Source organism: Aquila chrysaetos, chromosome 12 (genome assembly GCF_900496995.4).
Source record: "Aquila chrysaetos chrysaetos chromosome 12, bAquChr1.4, whole genome shotgun sequence".
Taxonomy (NCBI): domain Eukaryota; kingdom Metazoa; phylum Chordata; class Aves; order Accipitriformes; family Accipitridae; genus Aquila; species Aquila chrysaetos.
Window position 1 is genome coordinate 18,682,382 of NC_044015.1, and position 25,800 is coordinate 18,708,181.

The 25,800-nt window shown below is 36.7% G+C and overlaps 1 protein-coding gene across 4 annotated transcripts; it reads right to left on the bottom strand.

Moving 5' to 3' along the window:
* Positions 1–379: 379 nt before the first annotated feature.
* On the bottom strand, positions 380–25,696 carry STXBP3 (syntaxin binding protein 3). Of its 4 annotated transcripts, XR_005933737.1 has the most exons (21): positions 25,577–25,679; positions 24,750–24,835; positions 20,826–20,877; positions 20,005–20,086; positions 17,657–17,733; positions 16,944–17,022; positions 15,410–15,510; positions 13,235–13,389; positions 12,283–12,373; positions 11,494–11,618; positions 9,933–10,037; positions 9,349–9,406; positions 9,060–9,125; positions 8,530–8,610; positions 7,749–7,887; positions 7,035–7,141; positions 6,481–6,579; positions 5,501–5,586; positions 3,733–3,881; positions 1,606–1,857; positions 1,383–1,487 (listed from the first exon to the last, which is right to left on the bottom strand). XR_005933737.1 is itself a non-coding variant. In XM_030032736.2 (19 exons), exons 1-19 carry the CDS (start codon positions 25,617–25,619, stop codon positions 1,396–1,398), a joined length of 1,785 nt encoding a protein of 594 aa, XP_029888596.1. In that variant the 5' UTR covers positions 25,620–25,695; the 3' UTR covers positions 380–1,395. The 4 variants fall into 4 exon arrangements, 2 of the variants coding, with proteins under 2 accessions (XP_029888596.1, XP_029888595.1); XR_005933736.1 differs by lacking the exon at positions 24,750–24,835 and having other exon boundaries at positions 20,826–20,875; positions 25,577–25,696; XM_030032736.2 differs by lacking the exons at positions 1,606–1,857; positions 24,750–24,835 and having other exon boundaries at positions 380–1,487; positions 20,826–20,875; positions 25,577–25,695.
* Between the last annotated feature and the right edge of the window lie 104 nt (positions 25,697–25,800).

The following is a 25,800-nucleotide window of genomic DNA, read 5'->3' on the forward strand; positions in this document are numbered from 1 at the left end:
GTTCTCCTATTTCAACCTCTCTGAGGTAGGGGGTGAATTTGACCTTTTTACACCTTCTAATTAACTTTGAATGAACTTACCCAACAAAAATGCTCTCTTAACCTACTAGTTAACCTGAGGGCAAAATTAAGGGAGAAGAAACAAAACCACCTTTCTGCAAAACAAAAAAAAATTAATACCCTTACAGTTGGGAAAAATGTAAATAAAAAACCACAAGTAATCTATTCTTTTTCATTATGACATTTCTCTCATTCTACATACAACAAACTTAACATTTCAAGGCACTTAAATACAACATCCCTTTAAAAGGTTAGTAATTTTAATTACTTAGAAATTTTACTTTAGTAATTTTCTAAGACAAATCTAGACATCACCAGTATTACAGAATTAATACAATTTAGAATTTATTTGATCCCTTCAACACAAGTTTGTGTATTTCTTTCTTAGTATGTAACAAAGTAGAAAACAGTAAATTCTCTTGAATGCATCAAGTTTTGGCGTTTGGTTTACTTTTTGCTTTTCTTTTTTAAATTACCAAGTAACTTGAAAGATTCAACTGCTTCCCTTCTTTCCCTCTCCTTTTCCCCTGCCCCCGCTCCCTCAAAAAGAGAATTTACACTTAAAATTTTGGAACTTCTATATCACAGGCAATTCAACTTCTAAAACAGACAGGCTATGTAGACACAATCATAAGAAAGTTTGTAAGACATCAAATTTTTTTTTAGAAAGCTGTAGAATAATCCCTGTATATACTTAAATATAAAGTGTACTTCAGTGCACAGTTGCGGCATTTCTCCAAGGTTATTTATTGAAATTAGAACTGCTTAGTACTTCTGTGATTAACTTTCTACCTTATCCACCACCATCTAAAAACACCTTTTGGTTTTTCACAGTTACATATATTTAAAGAATTTTCAGGGAGTTATTTTACAGAAAATATTACAGTTTAAGACACCGCACTTGTGAAATATTTTTACCATAAACTCATATTTACAGATATTTTACTCTACCTAATAACCTAGGCGCTTTTTAATTTAATCATTTTTAGAAATAAACTCTATTATAGAAAGATTTCACAGTTCTCAAAGATAATTCCAGTTTATATGTAATCATGATAACTTTTAGCATAATTTGTTAGGAACGAACATGCCCTTTTGAAAAAGCACTTACAGTGTAACACTGTCTATACTAAATACAATCTAAGAAACACACGTGTTGATTTTTATCTCTCTCTGCCTTCTACTCCCCCAAAAAAGCAGCAAGTTTAAATTGTAAAATTACACTCCATTAGTCAGAACCACGTAGTGTCCTGGTACAGTATTTAGAAAAGTCAATTCCATAAGGATATGTACATACTATTTGTCTTTTCCTAATGCATCATGAACACCACAATTTCTATTCATCCTTAATGCAGACCATATCCTTCGGTTTACTAAGGCTCTTCACTTCATCCAGTAGTCTTTTAGGTGTCAAAATATGAGTAGAACCTGACAAAAAAACCATAAGTATTAACTATATCAGCCTGAAATTATGACTTTTAGACATTCCGTCTTTAAATAAATAAAAAAAAAAAGATCAGTTTCATGCCAGTGTTTTTTCCTGTACCTAGAAAACTGAAAAGTAGAATGGTTCAAAGTGTTTTCATGTGTTATCATATAAAGCATCATCATATAAATATCACCATTAGGTAGGCACCGTCCCTCTTCCGCACACCAAGAAATTCAGACATCCAGATTAGGACTCTTTTCTTTGGACACAAGTTTCAAGTCCCTGCTCTGCCTGGTTTGAAACATAGGCTTGAACCTGGGCCACTTTCGCTGTATGCAATTGTCCCAGCCTGCAAGAAATCTGCCCATTCTGTGAAAGGGCAAGTTAATGACAGGCTTTATCCTAGAATCAAGAAACCATCTGGATTAAAGATTATTGCAAACAGTAGTTTTCGACAGAAATATCAGTTACGGAAAATTGGCTTTTACTGACTAACATTTCCTTGAAAAATTTGCAACAAACTCCAAGTCTGGACCAGCAAAGAAAATCCTTATTCTTCTTCAGGAATGCACAAACTACCTCTCTTGTTCTCACAGACAGTGATTATAACTTCTGCTGTGAAGGGTCACCCTACAGTTATAAAGGGAACTCTCAACTGTTTAAGATTAGGGCTGTCTTGAACAGTTTAGTCTTTAGTTTTAGTAGTGTCAATCCAAATGGGCTAATATTCCTTGAGTTCTGGATCAGGAATACAGAAAGATTTTAATCTTACAGTAAGCCATGTGGAAATTTGGCAATTATCAGCCTCCCTTGGAAAATAGGATTACAAACAAAACTACAAGAATCATCTCTAAACAAAAGGGAAGATGGTTAGTGCCAGGTATTACAGCAAGTGACCTACACTAAACACGGTTTTGTAAACAAGTCTCAGATGAAGAAATAGTCTTGTTAAACTACATTCCTGTTGTCCTACTCTTTCCATTGCAACTCAAAACTAGGACGAGCGTTAAACCTACCTCAACCACCACCAATGAAACCAGCAAACAAAAAATAAATCAAGAAAAACGAACCATACATGCACACAACTACAACACCACTATTTTGAGGTAACAGACTCTAGATCTCAGAATCAAGGTTGTCATTGCTTTAGGGAAGAGTATTTATTTATTTTAAATTATGGTAGATAGATATAATCCTTTTCAAAACTCAAGACTAAATTTAATTGCCAAACAGAGGCATCTCAAGCAATTTAAAATGCTTTAGATGACCCTGCACCCAGACACCAGCTGCCACTGCAGATGGATACAGGTCTCTGGTAAGGTTCTAGATCTAGGAGCTCTGTTTTGATATATCATGTATGAAAATGTTTTAGCACCTACATTTAAACAGCATTATAGGAAATGATTATTTGAAGCACAGCAGCTGATAGAACAAGCATTTGCTGCCTCTGAAGTATTAACTAAGAGATTACTACCCCAGCTGGTAATTCATGCATTTACTGCTGAATCTTAAGAAGATTAGGGTGATTACTTCAGTTTTCAGGGCAAAAGCTATAAATCATGGTGTGGCTTGCGTAAAGCCTCTGAAGAAACCATGACAAGGACTAGAAAATGTTGCAAAGTCAACTGAGCTACACCGAAAGTTTTTTTAGGTTGGTTTGGTTTGGGGGGGGGGGGGGGGGGGTGTTGGGTGTTTAAAACAAAAAAACAAACAAACAAACAAAAAACAAAACAAAAAAACCAAAACACACCAAACACCCACACCACACTTATCTTCCTTTTCTCCCAACGTGAGTAATTTTGCACTAGTCTGCCAGCCTTCCTGCTACTTTCAAATGCAATGAGAGTACTAAGTGTACCTGAAGGTAAAGCACAGGCAGATGCAAAAGTTTGTGAGGAAACCGTAATGCAAGGAAACATAGGTCTGCTTAAAACCTTTTTGCTATACATGAGGCTATTTCAATAATACATTTCTCTGACATAATTCATGATGATTCTTCTGTAGCGCATAACTGTATTTATTGTTCTTAGTATCTTGTTGCAAAAGAAAACCCAAACATCAGGCAATCTAGATAAATTGAAAAGATACTTCCTAAGTGCATAGCTTTAAGAAATACACTTATACACTTATATAGTATATAGTTTACTTAACCAACTTAGGGAACGTAAGAAAAAAAGACTTATATTTTCCAGAAACACATGTAGTAAACCCCTACATACCACTCTTTTCCCAAGACAAGCTTACCAATAACAACTTCACAGGACTTGTAGACTTGAGAAACTTCATAAGCACTGCGCATCTCAGAATATGTAATTCCTCCAATCACAAATATAATTAGTCTTGCACTACTCTTTCGCTCATCTTGATAACTAGCTTTAGGTTTCTGGCGAGCACTGTAAAAGATTTCGTAAGATGACATTTATATAGCTTTATTGATTAATTTTGGTAAAAGTTATACACTGAAGCAATAACAATTTCTGTCATGCAGTTCTTGGTTTGATTATAACTGCAGCAAAAGAACTTAGATGAATTGATAATTAAAAGAATTTTAACAAAAACAAGTTAGCACATTACTTGGAAACTATTCAGTTATCACAAGGGGGAAAAAATACAAAGCAGAAACCTTGCTGCACGCAGCTTACACACAAAGGACTTGTACTGAGCAGCTTAATTCTGCATGCTAGCAATTCCAGTGGTGTTTTTCATGAGAAGTTCATTTGAAAAAGCTAGAGTCTTAGGTTTTTCAGTCTCCAAGTGTGAACAGAATCTCTTAAAAAAAAAAAATATCCGGCTGTTCACAAGTAAGATTCAGATAGCTAGGAACAAAAAAAATAAAGCTCTTAAATTATACTTTCTAACACATATATAGTAAATTGCACATTCAGATTAAATCATCTGCAGTCCTGATCTCTCTTTGCTAGGGTGCCTAAAAGATTCCCAGATTTCACCAGCCTACAAGACAGAGATCCAGTTACAACGTACAGTGACTCACCCTAGTGTTTGTTTCCTTGCACTGACTATCATAGTGCATATCCAGGAACATAAGCACATACCAACAGTTTTGTTAGCAGTGGAAGTAACAGAACTATTTTCCTAAGGCTGTGTACATATAACTTTTGTCTTTTATTTAGTAAGGTACAAATTCCAATTGAAGTGTGTCCTCCACATTTAGGACGTGTATAATGTTTCCCTCCCTAGGAATTCCAGCATCTGATTAGCACAGTGAGCATTCCTGTGTTAGAAACACTCTTATCTCTATACAGCTGTCTCACCATTTAAATAACACTGCCACAAGTGATAAAGCAGTCAAATTGGCAGGTATTGGTCATGAGGTTCAAGGACTAGTGGGCTTAAAAAGGGAAAGAAGGCACAGTACAAGTTAGTGAGCTAAAAAAAGAAATTCCAAAATCACCTCTCAGTGCTAGTTAGTAAATATGCAAGTACACAAACACACCATTTCACATTCATTAGCAGAGAATTCGTTTCAAGACCTCCAACTTCTCTGGACTTCTCTAAATCATCCCGACAACAGGGGTCAAATGTCTAACAGGCCCATATTCCCTAATGAGGGGGCCTACATAAGTTGAGTTTACCTTACTGAAGTTATTAACTTTAAGAACACCACCACCACTACCACAGCAGAAATAACTTTCAGAAGAAATTCTTTTTTCCCAAGTCACAGTATACTGATAATCCATTCCTGAAACTGCTTCACTCTAAAAAGCTCAGTGGTTTAAAATCTCTCATTCTGGGAATATGGAAATGTTATTTCTAACTTTGAAGCAAAAGGGAGATACTCCAAATAAAAAGCTATATATGGCTAAGAAGAGTTATTAAACTAACAACCAATTTCAGTATGCTTTAGATGAAATAAAAATATAAGTTTTACACATTAACATTACCTTACTTACACGATTTCACCACTTGTAAGCGCACTTTTAAAATGCTTTAGAACGTACATGACAACACTGAGAATTGGGTAAATTATGCTTCAGGAAATTAAACGATTTACCTTACTGCTCCTGAACCGTTCCAGGTAGGAGGACACTGGGAACAATAAGGCCAGTCTTTTGAATCTAGTTTGTTTTCTATAGCATCCTGAAGGGCAAAACAAAGACCCACTTTAAACAAACATGGAGACCCAAAACCCACCAAGTTTCAACTTCCAGGAAGACGTCTAACTGGAATTTAATGCCAGCACATGCAAGTTCTTTGAACAACCAGTCACAATCAGCATCTCATGAACAACACTCCTATGTAACAAAATGATAGACCACGTAATGTTAAGAATTATTACAAGGCTTCTGTATTTCACAAGGAATTGGGAGTACATATGCTTTCTTTATAAACATAATATTGATTTAACTGTTCAAATTTCACTAGCAGCTTTTTCATCTGTAATGATCCTAACGTAATTAATGTCTCTATAGCAGTATATGAGAGAAGTTAGGGTTCCCTGAAGACACAGAGGAACATGTGAAAGTCACCAAGAATCTACAAATGACAGCAGTGGGTCAGACTAAAGGTCCAGTGAACTCACTATTCCGTCTGACATCAGTCACTAACTGATACTTAGGAAGAGGTTTAAGAACAAAGCAACTACACTTCTGGCAAGTAACATTTTCAAGCCTCTACCGATCTACAGGTTAGATCTGAATTACAGTTTAAAGACCCACTGGAGAAAAAAAAAAAAATTCAGATCTTTAAATTACACTAAACACTGCCAATCACAGGACAAGCTGTTCAAAAAGACTTTTTGCTTTCACTTTCATTTGCTTCACCTTTAAAATGACCTCCAGTAAAGAACATTGCTAACACACAGCAGTCTAATGTTCTAAATTACAGACAAACTGGAAGTGATCACTTTGCTCAACAGACTTATTTAACAAAAGTAACTCAAGATACTATGGAATTTCAAAAGATTGGCTATAACTGCTCAGTTGAATAAATTTCTGCACTCCACCCATGAATTAACTAGTTGGTCAAATTTACCTCCATAACATCTTTGATAATAGGCGTCCACCTAGAAAGTTGATAAGTTTCTTCTGAAGAACGGTCCCTTCTTTGGTGTTTATGCTGCTGAGCAGCAGACTGAAAAAAATTTCAAAACATAGTTATATTGTACAGTGTATTTGGATTTTTGAAACTTATTCCCAGTTAGCAGTGGGGGAGAGGGGATCAGCAGGAAATTTTAAAGAAATAATAATAACAACAAAGAACAATTAATACCTGTAGAATTCAGGATACACTAGAAATACTAATTTCAGAGACAAGGAACTAAGTTGGCATTTTCCAGAAAATCAACTAGCTCAAGTCACCATCTGATGATTCTAGAGGGAACTTTATAGGTATCTTACTTTGAAAATTATTCATGTTAATCGTTTAAAGGATTTACCACTTAAACACATCATAAAAACAAGAATTCCTAGTAACTGCCTGCTTCCAAAAAAAAAGAACCTGGATAATACTGCTAAGAGTTGCTGAAAGAGCTGTAGACAACTGCTTGGGTGGTAGAAAATTACAAAAATAAATAAATACATTCTTACTGAAGAGATAACAGGAACATCAAGGTATTTCCAATTTCTTATCATATCACTATCACTTTCTATTTGTACGTTCTGGATCAGCTTGTCCAAGTTCTCCTGGGTAGTTCCTTTGATATAAGGAAAACATACAACTTAATTACCATATGACTGTGAGTAAGACCAATTTTGTCTCACACATTCTGGGCTGTTATTTAGTCCTGGATTTTTTTTATTTGGTCAGTCTACTTTAAGTTTAACATAATACTGTACTTTAGATAAAGTTTTGTTTAATTGTCCATTTTTGAGACCAAAACTCAATATTGTTATAGATTCCTCAGACCAACATTCTGCCAATTTCCTCCTCCTCTACTACAAATTCTTCCCCATTGACTTAATTTTCAGGTTGCAGTGGACATGGAGCTCCCCCTCTAACAGCTTCAATACTATGTGAAAAGAAGAAAATTTAAACTGTTGCACACACTCAAGCACAGGAATGATGCTAAAACACTGTATGGATCTGCACTTGTATTGAACCTCTTAACTCCTTATCAATAGTATCTTTGCTACTAATTTGAGAGAAGAGATGCTACAGAGGATGGACAGTATTTCTTTCAAACTTGGCCATCAACTCCAATAGAGATATTTAAGTTAACTAAAAACACTGGACTATCCCAAAAATCGAGTTGAAGTCCATAGCACTGTGGAAAAACAAAAAAATAGGGCAGCTTATCATACCATTTGTGCTAAAAATATACAGGAGAATAGCTCGAATTTTGTCATAGCTCTCATGACTTTTGTTAAGCAGAACAGGAAGGAGGACTCTCATTGAGTCTTTCACTTTTTGACCTTCTGCATCAGTTCCAAGAGCCAAGTCCTAAATTAAAAAAACGAAACATAGTTTTAGTTAAAAACTCATTAAAAAAAACCCCACATTGTTTTGTGTGCTTTGAAATGCATTTTTTTGAAACCATAGGTTTCAGGAAACAATCAAGCTACATCAATTTAAACTCAGTATGACAAGTCTCTGACATAATTATTTCAATAGTTAGAGCATTATAATAACACTACATAACATTCAAACATTTTAAAATGTTTGCTATCTGGAATTCATATCAATTTAAGTTATAGTTTTTAACTTGAGATTAGTAGTACAATGTAATGCCTCACCCTAACAAGTGCTTTTCCCAGACATTTTAAAAGGGCTTCCTTCTGCAGAAGATAGTAAGGCAACTTCACAGGAGTTTTGAACAAAGAACAAAGAAAGATGATCCTTACACAACTCAGCCAGATTCAAAGACAAAAAACCAAAACTCTAAAAGCACCTTCTTTATTGGCAGAGTAAGAGCCTTGTATATCTCACTTAGCTTGAATACTATTACCTCAAAAAGTGATTGGGGGGAAAAAAAAAGGCAATAAACACTACTTTTGTCAGTTAAAAACAAGCATCTAAACCTGCGAACAAAAAAGTTGCATTTGCAATAAGTTGTTGTTTGGTTTGTGGGTTTTTTAAACATACCTGTTCAGTTTTACAGAGCCTTTCTATGTTAGATTTGAACTTGCTCATGCAATCTTCTGCTAAGTTAAGATGAACAACTTGCTAGAAAAAAAAAAAAAAAACAAAACCAAAAACACACAAGCTGCCATAACTTGCCTTTTTTTTTTTTTAAAAAACATATCAAGCAATCGTTTTCACTGGTTACAAGAGTCAATCCTTCAACTATTCTTCAGTACCATCAAGCATTTTCTGTGTTTTACCCTTCACTTAGAGACTGACCCCCATAAAACCTTTTAAAACATTAGACTGCTTTTGCTATCTTCAATCCTCAAAGCACACAAATCATTTAAGTGGTTTTTTACATACTAAAATGAAACACCTGGAAAAAGTTTTCTTCTCCAAATTTTACGGTAGGTGAAAATATTAATTTGAAGAAAAGCTATATAGCACACTTAACAGGAAAATGACAGAATAAAACTAGACTTCAACAACACAGGAAGTTATAGCATACAAAAAGATGTATGAAGTTGTAGTTACAAAAGACCCCTTACCCTACTAATCTCTTTACGATAGTGCGGCATCTTTTTCATTAACTGGGCCAGAGCAGATATCGATAACTGTGAAGACATGATACAAGTTGAAAATTTTTCCCCCAATATTTGGCATCCTTATTTCCCTTCCTGTTGCAGCCTTCCTGACCCCCCCCCACCCACCCCCCCAAATTGCCATTGAGATAAGCCTCAATTTCTGTAACAGGTCCATGAATTACACAGATCTGATCAGCTGAAAATAATTAAATTACCAGAAAAAAACAACAATACCTTAAATTAAACAACTTACTTTTCCTTCTGTTGCTTTTCTTTTTGATGAAACTTCTTTCAAAAGTTTTGGTATTTCCCTAAGAAAAAAAAATAAAGGAAAGTAATCAAATGCAACAGCACCACAGTTCTTAAATCTTTTCTTAAGATCTTTACTTAAAATCTTAAAAGAACTGTGCAACAAGACTTCTGAATTAAAGTAAAAGCTTCAAATACAGGTCTCCTTCAGAGAAGAGAGTGGTTTTTGACAAAGCAAACAAACATTCTGGTTACAATATCTGCATAATGATGCAACAACTTGCTAGTACTTTATGCAAAACAATCCCTTCAGATTTAAAAGATCTGAAGATACTTACCAGGAAATAATTTTATTTCCATTTTCCTCAAGAACTGTAATTAACATTAGTAAAATTGCATACCTCTGTACGTACTCTATTTTTGAAAGTATGTTTTCTTCCTGGCATCGATTATTTAACAGGATGCAGTCTATATTGGAAACCATCTTCACACTGCCTGTATTCCTGCTTAACAGCTCAAATACATTCCCTCTCAAAGAAACTTTTATAACTTACATATTTAAGTAGTTTTTGTTATTTATTAACATACTCTATCACATCTGCAATATGCTTGTGCCGAATCTTCACCCAGAGCTCATCATCTTCCTCCAGAATTGCCTCCCGTTCCTTCCCAGCAGGTCCTTCCGTTTTGTATCTTCCAAGAGAAAATTCAGACAGTTGTTTGGTTTGTTTCCCGCCCTCCCCCCCCACCCCAATTTTCACAACTCATTAGACTCTTGTTATTGTTTAATCAACATACATGGCAACAGCAATAATGTACACAGGTTTTAACTTATAAGCCAAGCTATTGCCCAACACAATATAATTTACATAAGGATTTTACAGATTACATCATTGAACACAGATCCAGCAGATTAATTTTAGAATGATTCTTTGGGGCAATAGCTTCTAGACATTCTTTTAAAACAACAGTAACTAGAGTTTCAATCATACATGCACCTCAATTTCTTTTCAGCTTACAATGTCAACTTCCCTTTGGCTTCAAATGCAAGTTGTGTGCAAAGCAACACACACTGAGACTGCAAAGTGCAGCTTTCTATATGTACTGTAAGACACTTTGTAACTCTGAAGGAAAATGAAGTGCCATTCACCAGCAAAATAGACTAAGTCAGACAAATTACTTCACCTATACAAGAAACATGCTTCACAGGATTACAGACAAGCTATTACTTTTCTACAAACAAAAATAAACCTATAAAGACAGCAATCATACTACACAAGTTTCACATTTACAAAAACTCACACAGTGTATATGGCCAGAAAGCAGTATAAAACAATTACAAGATTAATTGTGAAAGTCAGATCACAACTACCTAGAAAACACACACTGCTACATTTTCATACCCAGTAAATTTCAGATTCATAGAATTCTACATTTTCTATGAAAACGCTCACTCAGTGTTTCTGACAGAAGATACACATTCCTGTTTGCTTAACTAAACAATGAGGCCATTAGGTCTCACTTGCTGTAGCGGAACCTCAGAAAGCAAAGTTTTACCAAAATCTTTGGTGTCAGAACAATCTGACAGCAAAGTACATACCTTATGCAAATGTCACACTCTTCCAAATACTGATAAAATAATGCTTATAAACTGAACATGGCTTAACTAAATGTCCATTTAGGATAGAAACATGTAAATTTCACCAACCATGCAAATTAAATAACTGGAGCTATAGAAGTGAGCATTCCTGAGAAATAACTACGCTTTTTCTCAGTATTTGATTACTGGTCTTGTTTGCCTTGTTAGCCAAGAAGGTTGAGAATATGAAAGAAGAGGTAGAGAATCTGAACATGCACTACCAAGGTTTTGCTTCACATCTAGTACAAAGTTCTTTGTTTTTAAAAAAAATGCCATTTTTTAGACTCAAAACTTAGCAAAAATGCCAGTTAGATCCTACCTAATCTCCACCAAACGAGGAAGCTAACAAGAAGAGGAAGTTACAAATCCAAAAGGAAAGACTAATAATAAGTGAAGCAAACTTTACGTAATATAAGCAGCTAACATTGCTATGGTGCAATTCAGCTAAACAGTTCCATAGATTTTATAACGAAGAATAAAGTGTTTAGATTTTTTTTAAAAAGTACTTGCTTGTAAGTATCATTTTCAATTGGTAGCAGATCATATGCCATTGCCTGGAAGGTGAGTTCATGAAGTACAGTTGACACTGGGTCAAAGCCACGATCAATTATTATTAGTTGGGAGTGGGTTTTAGCCTAGAAAGCCATCAAATAAATGTAAAGTTAAGACATACAGTACAACGTTAATGGATGTTAAATCTATTTACAGTAAGTTACAGCACTGCAGACATTTTTTGAAAAATAACTGAAAAAACTAAAAAATATGGTCCAAGTGTTTATCAACATATATAGAAACAAAGATTTAAACGATAACCAAAACACAGTGGTTTTAAATACTAATTTTAAGGCAATGCTCTTAGCCCATTGCAATGCATTCAGTAACCTCACCTAATGAATAAAAAACGTAAAGAAAAACACACACAAAAAAGTCCTCCCACTGGCTTTTCACAAGTAAGTATGCTGTTTGTATTTCAGAGCAGGTTATCTATACTGTGCTGCAATACAGAAAAAAATAATCTCCAAACATTCAACTGAAAGTTTCATTTTGGGGTCATAGGGCCAATTTTTCAAGTACAATTAGTTTGATCACACAAATTAGATTTGCTTACATACAGATTTACTGTATCAGTTACTACCTCTAAGTTGCTTTCACACACACAAAAAACTAAATGGCAACTAGTTGCCTTTATTAATAAATAAAATCTGGGTTTGTAGAATGTATTATCAAAACATATTTCAAAGATATATTTTTTTTCCCAGACTTACAAAAAAGAAGCAAACGTTTTAGCTCACTTTCTACCTTTATTTGGCTTTTCTCATCAGTTTTGTAGTAGTTTTCAAGACTTTTTTCAACAAGCTGTGCAAGTTTGCTGGCTTTATCAGATGGTCCGCTGGGAAAAAAGGAAGCATGCAAAAATAACTTAAATTTCTTCATCAAAACACTAAAATGCTACCTTTAAAACAGAAAGAACTCCCTAGATTGATCCTCTGGTTTCACGAGCAGTTTCTGAACTCCATTCTAAGTATTTCCAATATATTTTCACTCTTACATTATGATTCCAATCTTTGAATGCTTCAGGTATTTCACACAGTAGAAACAGCCTCAGCCAAAAGACTGACATTAGCTGGCATACGGCCCAGCACCTAAACATCTGTCTCAGAGGTGGGAAATGAGAAAGAAAAGAGAAAAGAAAACAGTCAAGCAATTATTTGTTACCTTTGCAGAGAATAAGGCACCACTTCACATTATACCACAGAACGTAATTCTTGACCATCATTTCAGATGCCTAGTTTGACTTCTGTACTCTTTATCAAAGCTCAGAAGAGGTATTCTCCTCAATACCTCTACTACAAAGCAATCCTGATCCCATCTGCCTCAGCAATTTATGAATTCCTTGATGCCAAGCGGAGCTCTAAAACTACCAACAGGCGCAGTTCTGTTGCAGGATTATGCATGTGATGTGTCAGAATGCAGCATATTAGAACGTCATCCTACTGACCAAACGTGAAACAAGCAGTTCATGACAGAACAGGGTATAGTAAGTACTGTTATATGAACACACACAGAGAAATAATTCACTGCTCTGCCTACACTGCACAAATTCCTATACTTCCATATTTCAGAGTTGTGGATTAAAAATAATTAATCCACAATAAAAGAAACTATGCTGCAGCCTCAAGCTATTACAAAACAATGTGGGAGGTCCTAGAAGTGAAAGCAACTACACAATACAACACTATTTTTGCCCCACCTTTTATATCGTACTCCTGGATTCTCATCTAGCGTGGCACATAAGGTAACAATTTGTTCAGCCATTACTTGCATTACAGCATCTTTATCCTTTGTCTTTTCCAGAGTTGGACTGTAACAGCGGTAGAATGCATCAGGGACATTGAGAGTAAATACCTATGTAAAGCACAACCAAGAAAAAAAAAAAAGGCTTAAATTTTATCTATCTTTCTAAAATATCTGGTAAAAGAATTGCTAATACTTTAAAACTACATGCTGTAATAAAAAGTCATACATGATATACTTAAAAAATAAAAAAAAACCCAAACAACAAACCCATACTTCAGTCCTCTTTCTCTGTCCTGTTGAGCTCACCTGCTTCTTGTTCACACACTCTTTTCCTCTATTGTTCTCCTCCCCTATGTAAATTACTATATTTTTCAAATTGCTTACTATCTGTACAGATGGAGAGATCTGAGGCAGAACTAAATACCATCCAGTGTCTCATACAGAGCCATACAATGCAGTATCAGAAAGATCATAGAAGGTATTGAGTTAAATTCGTTTAAAATAGAATTTTACATATTGTATCTGTTTATTATAGGAAGACTTTACCTCCAAGAACTGAAATTCTTTAAATGCATTAAACCTTGATAAAAGATGTTTAGTACCACACAGAAGAAAAAATTTCAACAGTTCAGTAAATGGAATGCAAACATGGAAACAATCCCATTGTCAGTAAATGGATTTTCTCCACCTTCAAATGGACTCTAACTGCAGAGCTAAAGAACAACATCCATCCAGATAAAGACGTTTGTTTCACTTGAGTAGATAATCACTTGGACTTTGCCCAGAGCTCAGTCTGATTATTTACTCTTATCACCCCAGAAAGCAGGCCCAGGGATTTTAATTAAATTAGGAAAACCAGTTAACATTCTCTGTTCCTTTTGTAAGGATTCAAAATGTTCTCACAACCCAAAATACTGAGAACACTAAACTAAAAATGAGAAGAGACTAAGTGCTACTTATTTTCAACTTTAGAAAAGTAGTCCCTATTTCTACTTTCATTGCAAGTCCTCCAGAGAACCAGGACAACAAAATTTTCATATGCCTTTTTTGGTAGAGGAAGCTACAAAACATTTTCTTAAAAGCAGCTTTAGCATAACTCCCCAAAACAGTTTGAAACAAAGCTTGGGAACATCAACACTACTGGAAAACAAACAAACCAACCACCACGCTACTTACTCTCTGATGGCTTCTCAATCTAAATAATAAAAAACCTTTATTATAAAAAGGAGCGTGATTCAAACTAAAACTGCATCACAATAAGACACAGATAGCAGCAGCCTCTCCTATACTCACCCACCACTTGGTATATGTAAGAGTTCTGACCCTTGATATGCTCATAAGGTTTGAAGAAGACAGGAAAGACTTGTGGGAAATGTTCACGGTTAGTTCTATAACTCCCGGTAGTGGACAGGGTTTAGGGCTTCACTGTATTAGTGAGTATCAGAGTGCATTTCAGCCTTCTGTATCTGATGAAGTGCATGAGCAACAAATTATTTCTCAACACAATACCCACTGTGTGGTTTCACATGGAAACTGCTCATTGTTTTCCATTGGTCGTCTCAGATTTTTGAGAAAACATGGTTTCCACGTTTTCCTCTCAATAAAAAGTTTGCCAAGTTGCTCTGGTTTTTGTTTCTCTTTTTTTTTTTTTGTGAGGCTTTGGTTTTGTTCCACTCCCCTTCAACTCTCTTCATCCATTTGCTCTCTTTTCCTGATTTTCACGAAGTAGTTAGTTCTACTTATTCCTACACACCAACCTACCTAGTCTGTCAAAATAACACCTCAGTATAAGTAGTGACAAACTTTACTGCTTACTGAAGACAAGCCAGAATGCTTTCCTTCTCTTAAAGAATAGATTCCTTCGCTAACCCCTCTACTGCAACTGACTCCAAGTCTCACAAAAAGGTCAAGTGCAAACAGTAAAGCTTTGAGTACAAGGAGCATTTGTTTTCATCTGAAAAATATAGGCAAACACTGGAAATATGCCAAAACAGCAATAGGTCTCACATACACTTTGTCAATAAAAAAAAAAGCTACGTTCTATTTAATTGTTTTCTAGCAGGTCAACAACACTTGAAAATAGTGCTCGAGACTATTTTCTGCTGTTGAGATGAAGAATGAAACTTACCTGAGACTCATATGGGAAGAAGGAAATGTTGATCTCCTTGCATCTCCTTATTGATTTTGCACAGGAAGACTTTATTTTATTGAAAAGGTTGTCAGGACAAACTAGGAAAAAGAAAAGGTTCTAAGTATAAATCATTTGTGCATATTCCAGCTGTTAACTCACTTACAAGCTTACAGTATTCAGAACAATCAGACAGTTCTGAATTAAGAACCAATTAACAGTAATATACAAAAAAGTTGCCAAATCTTCCTGAAGTGAAAGAGAAAGTATAATCAGTATTTTGTGTTTGAGATCTTTTTCAAAAAGCATCACTGGTCATTTTTTACTAGCTTTTGGCGAGCAAAGTTGTACAACACTCATTAGCAGTCTGCAGCAGTGAAGGATATTGATTTTATCAAAGCAAAAGTTTCTGCTATTTCTTCTCATATAGGAGAGAGAAAACATTTCCCAAGCTACAAAAAGGTTAAAGGGAGAAATAATGTGTACATATCAAACAGCAAAAGACAGAGAAATATGAAATTATCTCTCTCAAATGTGTTCCACTACACTTACAGGCTACATTGGATCCCAGTCTAGAAACTGAATTTAAGGAATATTTGGATGACACAAATACTACACAGACTTGGAAGCAACAGCGCTACTTCTCCAACTCCTCTCAACATGAAAAGTTTTGGCAAGCATTCAAACTGAAAGCTTGCACACTTGCAACACAGGAACACACAGCAAGACAGCAGTATTCTTCCAGAACAGTAATTGCTGCATCAGCATAAAAAGAAACATGAAACAAAGTTTCCACTAGTAATTTGGTAACTGCTTTGAGAACATATGGTAGCAGATACACACCATCCACAGAGACAGCCATGACTCAGTCTCTGCCTTCAGCAGCACATTGGGGCTTTCTGTTTTCCCTTCTTTACATGCCACTCTAGTCATGCTGACTGACTGCAGAGGAACATGCAGTCACATGAACCCCATTTGCACTAATTATCTCTGCTTTGCAATTTATATCATGCACACAAGGGCTAAGCAGGCACCTTCTTTCAGGTGATGGGAAAAAGCTGGCTCACAAGTCTGAAGGAACTACCTAAAATAACCAATTACAAAACATTGTTCTTGCAGCAAATTCTCACACATTTATATTTTTGAGTACTGTTCTGTTTATATGAGATACATAGTTTTACTTGAATCGTCTTCCTCCACACTCGCCAACATAGGAGAAGACTGGAATACTTTCCAAAAAAAAAAAAAAAACCCAAACCCAAAAAAACCACCCCACCAACTAGATTACCTAAATTAAAAGCTGAGGTGGGGAACGATCAACATTGTCAGGTAACTGTGAAAGAAATTACTATTGCCACATGGCATGGTGACCACATCCTGGCAACCCAAATGTGGTTAATGACTTCAGTCTCAAGTCTTCTCTCAAGAAACAGGACCCCAAATTTTCATGTACTAAACTATAGGAAAGAAAGCTGAGAAGCTTACTTATTTACCTATATAAAGTTATCAAACTACAACACAAAAGCTTACTTACAGTCAGTGAAATACACATATGCTGCTTTGTATCTGCTGGATGATTTAGTGATGAAGTCATCAATAAGTCCATCTACAGACTTATGGGGGTAGGAAAATAAGGAAAAAAAAAATCATTGCAGTGTTTCACCTTTCCTCACATACCAGACAAAGCTTCTCCCAGCCTTCCTCCTGCCCTGTTAATTACCCAGCCCCACTTAGTAATACTGCAAATCAACATATAAAAAAAACACTTAAGTAGAAGATTTTCAATTCCAGACCAAGAATAATAAACAATTACAGAAGGTCAGTCACACACCAAGATCACTTTAGGAAGCACACAAAGCAGGATACTTGCATCATTTTCCACCTATAACAACGCTGACATTTACTCTCAAGAATTCTTAGGGAGTAGCAGTAATCTCTAATAAGAGACATTACTTTGAATTCTATTCTTCAATGTATTGCATCATTATTTGATACAACATCTCTTTCAGTGAGGTTACTAATATCTAAGCAATGAAACAGTGCCTCCATTGATCAAAAGGTACACATTTGCAACGTACTCTATGGTGACACTGCATTGTCTTTTCATTATGGAAAAATTAAGCATCACACAGGAGCATCACATGAAATGCAGAAGTACTGTATAGTTGTACACATTAATAAATACTTTAAAATAAGATTGCTTTTTCCATCTGAAAGATCTTGCTACACTTCCTTTAAAATACTAACCTTTTTGGTGGGTGTTATGAAATATATTGCTTTCATGTGTGGGACAGGCTCACGGTTTTTATATACATTCTCCACCACTATAAATTAAGAAATAATACATTTTTATAATTAAGAGCTTTACGCATTTGTGATGAAACCACCATACATATTATAGAATAGAGGTGATAAAAATAAAATAACAGCAATCAAGTTGTACACAAAATTAGTGGCAAGGACCTAACTTCCGCAAAGAGCGCCTTGATTTTTTATTTATTATTTTCAATACAGCAAGTTACCACAAGCCTTCTTCAACTCTCAGTCTAGCGTCAACTAAATTTGTAGGACTGAATTTGTCCTGGCTATTCTACCCAAGTAGAGTTTTGCCCTCACACAGGAAGGTATGGCAATGCAAGCATGCTCAAACTGTGGGGCCCAGTATGAACTATGTTGCAAGAGAACTGCCTTGGCAAGATCATTCTTTTTCCAGCACATCAAAGGAGAGGGGGAATGAAACTATGCAGGGCATCATTTTGGACTAGAGCCTCTTCTGTCCTTTGTTTTCCTATTTCCTGTGCAATTACTCTGTTTCAATATAATTACAGCACAAAATAGACATTTTCAGCAAATCAGCTTCACTCAACTCTCGGGTTTCTGTTTAATAAAGTCATTACTATATAGTGTTGCAGCACACTAGCTTAAGAATGCCAAGAGATTCATGTTGCTCAGTAATTTTGCGGGGGAGGAAGAAGGAAGATAAGTAACATCAGACATCTGGATGTGGAAAGACAGGTTCTTTTCAGTAGTTTACTCACTCAAAATAAAAGGTTTCTTACTGACTAACAGGATACATGCTCACTGAAAGTTTCTCACAAAGGAGAAGTAGTATTTCTTATGATTAAAAATACACTCCAAAAAGTGAAATGCATAGAGCTTTGCTATTATACTTCCAGAAGAATCATGTTATACTGAATAGTTGGAGTAAGAAGAGTCTCACTATTTATGGAAAAATAACTAAGTCTAAATAATGCTCTCTCTACAAAAGTGTTTCTAAAAACCTAAACCTAAAGCTAATTAAAAACTAGATCATTTACATTGTGTACTCATTTCAATTTCAAAAACAGGCAGCAAAAAAGTTTGGCAGGATGATACACTAATAAACAATTACAGAAAGGTCAATCATAAAAAGAAACTTTGAAAAGTGTTTTATGATAGGAAAAACATCCTTCAAGTTGTAGGGAAAAAGAGCCCATAAAATTTACTAGAGAGAAAATACTTTTTTAAAATACATGTAGAAAAACAAAGTCTTACCTAAATCGACATACTGCATAACTGAGATCTATCACAATCAATCTATTACTCACTTTTGACAGTGGCCAACATCAAGGAACAGGAAACACATTCCATCAGATGAGAAATTCCACTCCACTAGAAACTACTCCCAAATTGTTTGGAAAAGTGACAATCTAATTACTGTTAATGTTGCTTATGGGTTTATTCTAGTTAAATTAACTATTGCTATAATTTATTTTTCAAGTTTTTATGTTTTTTTTCTTTTTAATTATAGAAAGGTCTCTTGTTTTGAGTGGAGACTAAAATATATCTGCACATCAAACCCAAATTTAAATTCTTGCCTCTATCACATCCATTTGCTTGCAAACACCTCTCAGTTTGTCTATTACTATCTCCTGTTCTCATTTTGTCTTCAGTATTTAAGTTTCTCTGGCCTTGTATCCTAACTCTACTGTTCATGAGCATAAATTAATTCAAAGCAGCTGGTACTACCGATTTACAGAAAACATTAGGAAAAAATGCAGAGAGTAATTTGCCTATTCTTGCATGTTTTGCTAACATTAGCTTAATTCTTTACTGAGCTCTTGTTTTCCCTTAACTTCAACTGACAGATAATATCCTTAAAATCACTCTGTGACAGGTAATTTTCTCATTTACCCCATCCTGGACATTAGCAAACAAACATGCACACCCCCTACCTTCCCCCCCCCCGCAAAAAACCCACAAAAGAAAAAACCCAAACAAACCAAACAAAAATAGATTTTAAAAGTACAAAACAGAAACACAAAAAAACCCAAAACTACAGTGATCTTTAGCAAAAAGACTTTTAAAAAGGGTTTTAGCTTCTAGGCAGAGAAAAATTTGATTTTCATTTAAAAAAAAAACAAAACAAAACACACCACACAAAATCACAGGGTGGGTAATTACTGTACAAGCCAGAAAGTCTGCTAGTCTAATATCCCATAGCTACTTCATCAACCAAATTAAGACATTTTCTTGCAAGGGTACCATCAATTTTATTCCTTCCCTTTTTCTTATCAGGATATTGCCATCTGTATATTAAAAAGAATTATGCTTACCTGTGATACCCTCTGCCAGTAGATCAGTCATTTTGCAGCACAGTGACAGTAATTTAGTAGTGTAATCATCTAAAAGAATTATCTAAATATATTTAAAAAACACAAGTATTTAGATTAATTAATCAGCTATAGTAAACCCATGTTATTGCCTTAACAACTTGCCATGGAAATTTGAAGCTGAAATCTATTTTATTACTCTACATCTTATCATCACCTGCATATAGCAACCTTGCAGTGGGATATTAATCTCAAATAGCATCAGAAGGCAGCTCCCTACACATAGGATTTCAAAAGATGAGCTTCATCTTAACTAAGTAGCTTGTCCCCACTACGCCTACTAGTAAGTATTTTAAAACTTCGACACCAGTCTTTTGAATTTCTGCTAATTTACCCCATGGCCTGCTTAAATATATTGGTACTTATTCTAAAACTGTTTTGCACCTAAAGCAGCTCTAATAGCTATCAATCGTACTGCTGAATCCTGCTCCACATGTATTGCGTGGCAGTATGATTTTTTTGAATTAATGAAGTACAAGTCTTTCAAAAGAAAAGTGAAGAGAAACAGAAACAGTTTCTAATTTTTTTCAAAACTTAAAAAATAATCAACTAACCATTTGTTCTTCCTATACTAGCTCTTAGATTTTTCATTATGTACGATAGACATCTGAGTCCACAGAACTGAAATCCATTACTTGGATAGAAAACAAATTTAAGTGAAAGTGCTAGCCACTAAGTGATACTTATTTGTTGTATACTCAGTGATACAGATTACTTGAACAAGTGATTCTAACATTGCTACAAAAAATTTAACAAAACTGCACCTTCCATTCTTCCTCTTTCCTGCAGTCATCAAATACTGATGATTTTAGCTCTGTAAGAAGAAACATAGAGTTTACCAGTTAGAGGAATCAAATTGTTAGTTAAAAAAAAAAAAAAAAATTCACCCATTTAGACTCATATCATTAGAGACGTAAAAAAGAATTTAAAAAACACCCCACTGATTAATATCTCTACAGAATTCTTGACCACACAGTGTCCCTGCCCATTTCAGAAAGATGTAGCTAAATTTTTCATTTTTGCTAATGATAAGCAGCTCCATAAAAATCAGTCTGAGTGATCACAGGCCTGTAAATATTTCACTTTGTTTATTTTTTTTAGTGAACTCTTCCACTAAATGGATTGTGCACATGCAAAAAAGTTTAAGCTACTCTAAGGCAGGTGGACCAACACGTTCACAAACAGACCTATTTTAAAACATATGCTAACGTAAGAGTCCTTGTTCTTTCTCTATAATTCCACAAAAAGCCTAAGAAAATACCAGTTCTTTCAGGAATTGAAAGTTATCTTAAATAAGATGTATCCATTATCTTTCCCTGCTACAACAACTTTGGAAGAAATGTCAATTAAAAAGCTTGTATAGGGTTCAGCAATAGTAGTTGCATGTAGTTATGACCCACAGCTTTTAAAGATCACCAGAACCAAGTTGCAACTTTGAGGATTGGCATCATCAGGCTAATGCAGACTTGATCTCACAGCAGTGGTATATATTAATTAAAAGTCAGAAGATTTTGGGAACTGTTTAAAACCTGGTGTTTATAAACATAGGAATAAAGAGGTCTGATTATTCTGTTCTCTTTTCCCAGAGAACAGAATTTCAGGTTAAGCTGATGACTACTGCTGTCTATTAAAATAGCTGGACCTTTTTCCCCCAAAAATGAAAGTAATAGAAACAGAAGCCTAAAATACAAATGAGCAAATCCAGCACACACTTTGTGATTACTGCCAAGTGAAAGAACTGTAAGAATTTTCGGAATAGTAGATGCACATACAACAAAAACTACACCTATTTCTTCAGTGTTTATTAATATATTCACTTATGTCCAAGTCCCTTTGGCATGACACTATCGCAAGAGACTCCACCTCTACCCCCAACTTCCAGTGCCTCAGAATTCAGCAGTTTCTTCCAGCTGAGCAGCCTACCGGCTCATCCTGCCTTCATTTCATTTCAGTTTCACCAATTCTAACACTGCATAGCACACAACACTCCCAAGATGTCACACTTCATGCTTTGCATGGTTGTATTTTACGCAGACATCCTACACAGACTCTTCCACACTAACACAAGTTTCTTTTGAAAGATGAGTAATTTCTGCTTTAGCTTTCCAACATGCTCGAGTTACTTTTTGCAGCATTGACATTCTTCATAGCAACTTAAAAACCTTACACTCTGCTTCATCTAATAAACTGACAAAAACACTGGTCTAAAAGTTATTTAAGCAAAAAGCACGTTTCAAGAGGGATGCAATTGGTTTATTTTGTTCATGCTGCTAAACAATGTAACTCAAGCTAGGTTCTCCTGAACCTTTTTCTGCTTATACAACTCCTGAAATCCATTATCATTCCTCAAACTTGCCTTCTGGGTTGCTTCCAAATCCACAGTTTTCAACAAGTTCTAGGTCTGCTTAGACTGGCATAGAGACCCCTATAATTTCTTTGGATATACTCTCTATAAAATTGCAGAACACTCATCACTCCATAGCTGCTACCAAGATGTATTTGTTCTAACATCTGAATCCAGAATGTATTACAGGCACATTTTTTCCTATCGCTTTTATACTGTGTATTTGTTACTTTACATTTTTCTAGGTCCGTACACAAGGTGTGAGAACAAATCTTTAGCCTCATGAAAATTTAACTAACCTTCCTATTTTCTGAGAACACTCTTACCAAGGAATTAGTCCTTAGCATCACAGAGTTCTTTTTAATAGAGTGCCTGAAAGCCTTGTCCAAAATATCAAATATATTTTTTCTACAATACTTTAACTTACTTGCCTATAAAATAAACCAGAACATACAAACGCATAATCCAGTTGTGTCTTGAACTTCATTTCTGTAATTAAAAATAAAGTCAGCTTTCTCCCATCATGAAAAGAAATTTTATTCTAAGCTATCAGTGTACCAGACACAGTGTACTTGCCCCTGCAACATTCCAACTGCTGCTTCTTTTGTCCTCAACCTGCAGCTCCTTTACTCAAATAACTGACCTATGCTGGTTTACAGGCTCTCAAAATTATCTCATTTGTCTGCAGTAAGCATTCTGAATACACCAAAACCAATCATAAACCCAGGTACGAATAGTGAATAGTGCTCCATTTTTGTCTAAGCTTTCATTTCCTTCTCACAAATTTCATACCAAGCATGCATCCTAACTACCTTCTCTAATTTTGTCATCTCTGAACACATTCAATTTGTTTAAGGCATTTTTCTTCTACTTTTACTTCCCGATCCCAATAAGAACTACACACAACACTGACAGAACAGCAGACTGCTAAATCCCCATGTGAAAAAAAAAAAAACAAACAACTGAACAAAAAAAAAAAAAAAAAAGCAAACCACATCTTGGCAAAGTTAATGACCCATTTATAACACATTTCCTGAAGAAAGGACTAGAACAGCTTTCACTGTAAGCAAGTGTTCTGGAAAATAAAGTTGCAGAAATGCTGAATCATTTAAGAATGAATATAGATATCTATGGCTAGACTAGAATCTTATTACACGAGTGTAGAGCAGATTTTAAAGTTGCAAAAAAAATTAAAGACAGAATCCCTTGTAGAAATAACCTTATTTACAGATACACACAGAGAGATGCAGTACATAGTTAATTTTAGAATTTTACCCACAGGAACTACTGCCTCCTAGATAGAGGTAGCTTCCCCCACCCCCATAACTGTGAACTTAACCAACAACAGACTTTGGTAAAGTAACTTTTTCACACATTTCTGCTTTGATTCAGTCTAAAATTGCACCTTACAAAAAGGGCTATCACGACAGAAAGAGGGCTCTTAACAGCACCATACCTGACCACAGGTACAACACTCTTTGTACACACAACACAGGTACAACTTCACCTATTCCCAGAACAAGATACAAATTGACAACAAGCTGCTACATGAAGCATCAGCATCACTGACACATTATTTTCAGACAAACCAGCCTAAAAAACAAAGTTCGCTGAAACATTAGAAAGCAGCAGCTTTGGGCATTGAATTATCCATAACTGAAGTGCCAGACAATGTCTAAAACTTAGTTTATTGTTGTAGTCTTGGAAAGACAAGACTAACTAGTTATCTAACAAAGCATTCTTTTCAGAAGAAGATTCCTTTTACAAAGTTTGCAATATAAATGTTTTACTATTCACACTGCTTCACCATCACTCTAATCTTTCTTTCTCACGGTCTTGTCCACACTGGCAATGCCATTTTCACAAGTCCTTATACGACCTGATGATGCACTAGCACTTTGATCAGATTCCCTCCTCTTATATAAAACACCTCAGGACAAATCAATCGCTTTACAGTCAAAAGCACAAATGACTTAGAGTATGACAGGACAAGCAAACCAGCAAAAGTAGGGATTTCTAAAGGTCACATTTTAAACAAAAGGGTTCTAACTGATGCAAGCAGGGTACAGATGTCAGCAATTGAGAGCTGAACATCACAGGAACTGTCTGCTTTCCTCTTTCTCCCCTTTTTCTATTTCCTCTTGCAGTGAGACAAGCAAGCAGATTGGAGCTTGCAGGTGGAAGCAGAGGAGGATAACACAGACGAGAAGGCAGCAGGACCATCCAATTTCAGTGACAGGCAGTCACTAGGCTGGCTGAGCTGCTCATGGAGTCACAACCTCAGTACAATTAAGTCCGGCGTGAGGAGGCTGCTAATGCCTTTCCCCAAAGGTCTCACAGTACCTGAAATACTATTAGCTCTTCTACTCCAGTAAGACATGGAGCAGTCACAACTTCATGTTTTGTAACAAACACCAGCAGAACCTGTCCCTAAACATAGAGATAAAAACCTGCAGTTTATTTATGAGAGTACCTGGGGACACCTTCAGCTTTTTCTTCTGAAAACCGTGAAGCCCAGCATAAAGCAGGCAGTGCCACTTCGTGACAGACAACCAGAGAAGCCTCTTCCGAAGCCAGGAGCGCTCTCCAAAACAACCATTTCGGGAGCACCAAGGAAGCCCCTGAAGAGCTGACTTCACCTTAACCTCTTCAAGAGCTGGCATGGCTGGCCGTATAGTTCACCCTTATCTCGGAATAAAGCAAAAACGTTTCCATCCAAGTGCTATTACGGCAGGCACCGGCGGCACCGCCGCAAGCCGGGGCAGCCGCCTCTCGCCACGCCGACGAGTCACTAGCTGAAAGAGCCGGGGCAGAGCAGCCACCTCCAGCCTCTGCCGCACACTGGGCTCCCCGCAGAGCCGCCCGGGCCGGGCCCAGCCCAGCCCAGCTCTCCCGCCACCCGCGGCAGGCCCGGCCGCCCGCCCGCCCGCCTCGGCTCCGACCCGCAGCGCGGCTCCTAACGCGCCCCCAGCCGCGCCAGGAGGGGCCCCGGCCCCACCCTCGGCGGCCAGGGGACCCCCGACCCCAACACGCCGGGCTACGGGGAGGCGGCGCCTCAGCGGCAGCGGCGAGGGCTCCCGGCCGGCCGGCCCGCGCCGCCGCCCACCAGCCGGCCCCACGCCGCTCCCTGCCCCGGGGGGAAAGGGGCGCGGAGCGGAACCCCGCACTCACTCTGCCAGACCAAGCTCTTCAGCCCCCGCACCGCCGGCGCCATCTTGCTTGCAAGCCCCACCTCGCACCACCGGCGCGCCACTCCCTTCCGCTCCCCGCCGCGCCCTCTTCAGAGGCGGCGGGCGGAGCCGGGCGGCGGCGCAGTGCGCTGACTGCTCCTGCGGCGGGGCGGGTGCCCTCCGGAGCCGTGCCAGCCCCTCCGGAGCCGTGCCAGCCCCTCCGGA